Below are 7047 nucleotides of genomic sequence, written 5' to 3' on the forward strand. Positions count from 1 at the left end.
ATTTCATTTGTTCTTTTGTAAATTAATATTTATCTTCTCAAAATGAATAGTTCAGAATAAAAAGCTCATCTCTTCACTGTAGTTCACAGGTACACATACACATTCTTCTTCAGTCTGTCATTATAGGAAAATAGACCAATTGTCTTATCTGCTGTGGTAAATTCTGTTAAAGCCAGTCTGAAATGGCAAATACTTGATACTTCAGAAAAAAGGCAAAGCCCTTGTATAATGCACATAACAAGGAGCCTGATCCGATGTTTAGCCTCTTTCAGGAATGGGCCACGTTTGTGTGATGGTATATATGTGAAAGAGTAAATTCTTCCCTATATTTACATATGATGTGAGAGGAAGCATAGCCTACTGGTTACAGCAAGGGACTGGAACTCAGGAGTTCTGGGTTCATGTCCAGCACTGCTAGTGTGACCTTAGGCAAGTTACATTACATCTGTGTTTCTGGTCCATATCTGTAAAATAGGGACAATACTTACCTATTTTGATAGTGTGCTATGAAGCTTGATTAATTAAACTTCTTAAAACCCTTTGAGATCTTCAGATGAAATGTGTGATTCAGGTGCAAAGTTCTATTATATTATGTGCTTTCTGTAGGGAATAATAATCAGATTTATAGGATTGAGGCCAAAATGTACAAGCTTTCACATCCGCATATGTGTACATAGCAGCTGCTCAATCTGAACTTCATATGTCACTAAGCGAGACGTGTATATATTTTAAATAAAGAGATTTAGCAATACAACCATGCAAATATGAATGTACTTTTAAATTCAAATTGTCAAGGGATATCCGTTCTGCTTACTCGTAAAGCTAGTGAACTCTGAAAATAAATTAAACTCTGTTTAATCATTTAAGGATCATTGATTCAACAAGTCCCAGTGTAGACCCGTCATTTGTAGCAGTGAAAATGAAGTATAAAAATTCTATGCTTCATATTTACGATAGAGCATGTGGTTATTTTCAAAGCACTTCGTATTACCAAATCACTTGTATTATCACTTTTATTTTTGTTTTCTGGGGGGAGGGATGGTTGTACCTTTAAAAATATATTTTCTCCTTGGTCGGCATAAGGAGCTCCATTAACACCAATGAGAGCTTCATGTGCTGATCAAGGGAAGAACATACCGCTTAGAAGTATGAAAATCCATGTAACACAAATATAGAAAAGGATAAAAATTCCAGAATTTATCCCATATACAGTGGAACCTTTGGACTTCCTCCACTTGTTGAATAAATCCAATATTAAGGTAGCACATTTCTAAATCTCTGTACTTCTGAAAGGTCTTCTGTTTTACCCAATTCATCAACAGTTTTTGAAATTAAAACAGCTTCATTAAGAAATTAATGTTAACTTCATTGAATGTTGCACCAAGGAGGGATTTGTACTGAAGCCCTGAGTAAAATTACTTCATGAGACAGGTGCTTGTCGTAGTATCATCAGCCCTCCACTCATGCTGACCTTTTCTTTCAGTACCAACTTTAAAGGGCAGGGGAAAAAACAAAAACAAAACCCTACTGGAATAACACTTCATACTGAAATGTTTGCAAACTAGTTCTAAAGCTCTGCTTGCATCCTCTCCTTTCAGACTCAAAACATCATGTACGACCTGATTTCTGACTTAAATGAAAGAAGTGAAGATTTTGAGAAGAGGATTGTTACTCTGGAAACTAAACTGGAAACCTTAATTGGTAGCATTCAAGCTCTCCCAGGACTGATTAGCCAGACAATCAGCCAACAACAGAGGGATTTTCTTGAAGCTCAGATACAAAATTACGACAAGCATGTTGCCTACAGTGCTGAGAGATCACGATCTTTGTCGAGACGGAGATCCTCCTCCACAGCACCACCGACCTCGTCAGAGAGTAGCTAGAAGAGAATACGTTAACAACAAAATAAAGACTTTTTGCCATCATATGGTCGATATTTTAGCTTTTATTGTAAAGCCCTATGGTTCTAATCAGTGTTATCTTGGTTCTGATGTCAGAATCCTGGAAACCTGAACACAAAGTTTTAGGCCAAAATGAGTGAGAACTTTTTTTTTCCTGTCAGATGCACACTGAATGCACCTATTATTGCTATATAGATTATTCCTCCTGTAATTTCACTAACTTTTTATTCATGCACTTCAAACAAACTTTACTATTATAGTATATAATATAATAAAAAGGTTAATTTCTGCACATACCTGCTTGGTCACTTCGGCTTTAACATTCTTAAAGATTTATTAAGCATTATTTTAAGAAGATGATTCTAACTAAAGAAAAACAAAGTTTAAGCATAATTAGCCTTCAGATGTGAATATTGATTTTCTAAACTCCGCCCCCAGGGGAGAAAAAAACTATTGCTGGATGAACATTAAGTTTGCTTGTGTATAATCACTTGAGAGGGACAATGTTAACTTGAATTTTTTTAAAGTGATTATTTCTTAAAAAAAAAAAAAACAATTTCTGCTACACCCTTTATAAAATGTTCCATTAATTTTTTTTAAAAGTATTATTTTTATTGGAGAGGGGTTCTGCTCACCTCTTTGTTTATAAAGGCCTTTTTCAGTAGTGGGAAACTATTTAACTTCCTATACAGTGAAATTGACTATTCATAAAATGCTGCAAATACACAAAGTAAGCACAGTAAAAACACCAGAGGGGAAATAATTCCGCCTAATTCATGCAGTTATAATCAGTTTAGTAGTGACTTGTAACTATAGCAGATACAATATTTCCAGACCGATATGATTTTCAAGTCGATAGTGTCCCCAAATTACTCTGCATTTTTAATTTGCGTTTCAAAAGGGTGTTTGTTTTGTTTTTTGTTGTTTTTGTCATATATCTCTGTATGGTGGGTACAAGCTACAGAGAAAAGCCTAAATTACTGTGTCATAGCAGCTCAGTGCTAAATGTCATGTCACATTTAGATAATCCCTTTGATTTCAACTACATAGCAAACTAACATAGAAATGAAGTAAGGATTAACCTAAGAGGCTCTTTATGATGGTCGTAAAACAGCTGTTGGAAGCTAGTGTTCCAGGTGATGGAACTGAACTGGTGGGTACTCCATTGCTTTCCTGTCATTCACTAATAATGAAGTCTCTTTGATATTTTGAAGAGGCATAAGTATGCATTAGGGAAGTGTTCTCTTTGGCTTTTCTACTGCATATATCCATGAGTGGGAATCCTGAGTAAATTATTTGTGTAAGGCACAAGAGTATTACATGCAGGGTTCCCATTTATAAAAACAGGATGTAGGGGGCTTTAACTCCCTATGTTGGTGTCATCTTTTATCTCTCAACTGATGGAGTCGATCCAAATGAGTACTTGAAGATAATTGGTAAGTATAGCTATTTCATGTTTTCATAAAATATATTTATGAAATAGATCTAGATATGAACTATATGCATGTTGGAGGAAATTGATGTTGTTATATTAAAAGATTGCAAGTTCCACTCTACAGAAATTAATTTTTGGTAAACAATTAAAGGAAATTGCTGTTCTCATCTTGGAAACACAGGGACATTTCTAGGATGAATCCTTCCATGAATACCTTTGTGCTGGGAGATAAAATTTCACTGCTTTATACACCAGTGCACTTAGCACATAGCACTGGGAAATCCAGACCTCTTCTAAGCAGCTTCATTTTTGCCCAGTTAAGGGCCAGGTGCTACCGTTCTAGGGGAAACACTTGTGTAACATACATTATGGTGGATCATTAGCCATGTTTTCTGCCATCACAGGGTGTGTCTTAGAACAGACGGCAGAGCATTTGTTACTGCTCCTCTGAACAGATAACTTATGCTGGTCAGCTTGTTCGTGGCAACAAACGTATGCTGACTTCTGGACCAGCCTCATCCTATTCATGTTGTTAGATGGGCATAATTGCCAGAATGCTTTTGTATGCCAGTTCAGGATGCCAGCTAACAATCCACATTGTATATGTTTGGGATTTGAGACCAACATTTTCTAAAGTGATGTCTGATTTCAAGTGACTCTACGTTTGGGTGCCCAACTTAAGACACTTTTAGCCTGATTTACAGAAACACTGGGCACCCACATCTCCAACTGAAGTGTTTCTTTTCCCAAAAATATGAATGCTCTTGCAATATTTTCATATATTTCTTGCCTACCTCTGATACCATATTGCACATAGGAACTTTTTTATTTGAAACAATTCTGCCTGAAATGCTTCTAAGGTACTCCCCTTCCTCTTAGTCCGTGATCATCTTTTAAAGTAAGTAAGATGGGTTGCTGGAATTCATCCATTTATACTGTGTTCTTTAGTAGAAGCTATAATAAAAATGCCTAGATCTTATATACTGCTGTTTGTCAGTAGATCTCAAAGCACTTTACAAAGGTGGTCAGTATTATTATTCCCATTTTACAGATAGGGGAAATTGATGTCACCTAGCAGGCCAGTGATGTAGCCAGAAATAGAACCCAGGTCTCCTGAATACCACGCCAATGCTCTAGGCAACACTGCCATAAGAGAAACCAGAGTAATGAGGACCTTAAATTGCTATCCTTTATGTGACACACAATATTTTTTTAAATCATAAGCTGCATGGCTGAAGCAAGTTTTGTGAGGCCTCTGTATAATTTCCAAAAAATTATTTTCTCATAAGAATGGCCTACTGGGTCAGACCAATGGTCCTTCTAGCCCAGTGTCCTGTCTTCCAACAGTGGCCAATTCCGGGTGCTTCAGAGGGAATGAACAAAATGAACAGGCCATCATTGAGTGATCCATCACCTGTCGTCCACTCCCAGCTTCTGGCAAATAGAGACTAGGGACACTCAGAGCATGGTGTTGCATCCCTGAGCATCTTGACTAATAGCAATGGATGGACCTTCCTCCATTAACTTATCTAGTTCTTTTTTGAACCATGTTATAGTTTTGGCCTTCACAACATCCCCTGGCAAAGCATTCCACAAGTTGACTGTGTGTTGCATGAAGAAGTACTTCCTCTTGTTTGTTTTAAACCTGTTACATATTAATTTCATTGGGTGACCCTTGGTTCTTGCGTTATGTGAAGGAGTAAATTACATTTCCTTATTCACTTTCTCCACACCAGTCAAGATTTTATAGATCTTGATCACATCCCCTCTAAGGCAGTGCTTCTTAAAGTTGGGCCGCCGCTTGTTCAGGGAAAGCCCCTGGTGGTCCGGGCTGGTTTGTTTACCTGCCGCGTCCACAGGTTCGGCCGATCGCGGCTCCCACTGGCTGCGGTTCGCTGCTCCAGGCCAATGGGGGCTGCGGGAAGGGTGGCCAGCACATCCCTCGGCCCGCACCACTTCCCACAGCCCCCATTGGCCTGGGACGGCGAACCGCGGCCAGTGGGAGCCGCGATCGGCCAAACCTGCGGACACAGCAGGTAAACAAACCGGCCCCGGACCACCAGGGGCTTTCCCTGAACAAGCGGCGACCTGCTTTGAGAAGCACTGCTCTAAGTCATCTCTCTCCCAAGCTGAAAATGTCCTATCTTTTTAATGTCTCCTCATACAAAAGCTGTTTCATGCCCCTAATCATTTTTGTTGCCATTCTCTATACCTTTTCCAATTCTAATGTATCTTTTTTGAGATGGGATGACCAGATCTGCATGCAGTATTCAAGATGTGGATTTACATAAGAGGCATTATGATATTTTCTGTGTCTTATTATCTGTCCCTTCTTTTTATTCTCCACTTTCAGAAACCAATAGGTTAAGAATGGCCATACTGGGTCAGACCAGTGGTCCATCTAGCCCAGTATTCTGTCCTCCAGCAGCGGCCAATGCCAGGTGCTTCAGAGGGAATTAACAAAACAGGTAATCATTAAGTGATCCTGCCCTTGTTGCACATTCCCAGCTTCTGGCAAACAGAGGCTAGGGACACTTCAGAGCATGGTTTTGCATCCCTGCCCATCCTGGCTAATAGCCGTTGATGGACCTATTCTCCATGAACTTATCTGGTTCTCTTTTGAATGGTTGACAGTGATGGCAGAGGGACGCAATCATGCAAAAAGTGATGGACATAGCCAAACAGAGCAACATAGCATACATATTCTCCCCTTCCAAAAATGAAAATCTTCCCTAATCCACAATGTAGCACAAACTATAGTTTGTGGTTGTATTTTTGTCTGTTTAGGGCTACATGTTTACTTTTCTGTTGGCTGTGCATAAATGACTCTTGCTACATATAAGCAGTCTAGAGGGATTGTTTGGTCATAATGAGAAGCAATCGTCCACCTTTGTGAGGGCTGAATAATTTAAAGTTGTCTAACTTTAGGTATAACTTATATAGCTTTTCTAAATGTCACAATGTGGCTTCCAATAATTCATGTGTGGTGTTTTCTGGTTGATTGTAATCGGTAGCAGGTATAGTATTTACAATCTGGTTTATTTCAGTATACCACTTGCTCTTAGCTATATCTGGTTTACCGACTCTGAGTTTCTCTCTTTCAAGATTCAAAATGAAAAACTGGATTAAGTGCTCAATCAGTTATATGCTACTAGCTCTGCACTATTAATCTGAAGTCAATATTCATAGAATCACATAGACTAGATGGGACCGCTGGAAGGTCATGTCAGCCTTGCCCCTGCTTTGTGACCATATCTTAATATTTCTTCTAATCCATGACTAACAGCTACTTATAAAATCATGTCTTGAAAATTTTCAGTGATGTTCCTTCCTCTAATTGATTTTTTTGGATTAGAACATTTCCCCTACTATTGAATTGGAACTATCCTCTTTTGTGGCTTAAACATGTTACTTCTGGTCTTGTCATCTTGGGGAAGCAAGAATGATTACTCCTTTCTTGCTTACAACATCCTTTTTATTGGACTCATAAAATATTATCAAGTGTCTCCTTGGCTGTTGTTCTCCAAATTGTACAAACTTTGCTCTCTCAACTGTTCTTAATACTGTAGGTCTTATTTTGAAGGTTTTTATTAACTTTTTTGAAATAAGGTGATGAGGAAGAGCACTTGGTACTTCATCTCACTTTGCTGCTGAGATAATCTCCCTGTTTTACATATAGTATCTTTACTTATACAGTACAACCCATGAGCA

The 7047-nt window shown here is 38.4% G+C and overlaps 1 protein-coding gene across 8 annotated transcripts in view; it reads left to right on the forward strand.

Annotated features, from left to right (window-relative positions):
* The window catches only part of KCNN2 (potassium calcium-activated channel subfamily N member 2), a 99422-nt gene extending 97217 nt beyond the window's left edge, over nt 1–2205 (forward strand). For 4 of the 8 annotated variants that reach the window (XM_065550331.1, XM_065550332.1, XM_065550333.1 and 1 more), the window contains exon 6: nt 1599–2182. In XM_065550331.1, the coding sequence (XP_065406403.1) occupies nt 1599–1883 (285 nt within the window). In that variant the 3' untranslated portion in view covers nt 1884–2182. Of the gene's footprint in view, nt 1–1598 lie in introns of all 8 variants that reach the window. The other 4 variants (XM_065550329.1, XM_065550330.1, XM_008169985.4 and 1 more) reach the window with 3 other exon arrangements.
* Nucleotides 2206–7047: the final 4842 nt, after the last annotated feature.

This window comes from Chrysemys picta, chromosome 6 (assembly GCF_011386835.1).
Source record: "Chrysemys picta bellii isolate R12L10 chromosome 6, ASM1138683v2, whole genome shotgun sequence".
Classification (NCBI taxonomy): Eukaryota; Metazoa; Chordata; order Testudines; family Emydidae; genus Chrysemys; species Chrysemys picta.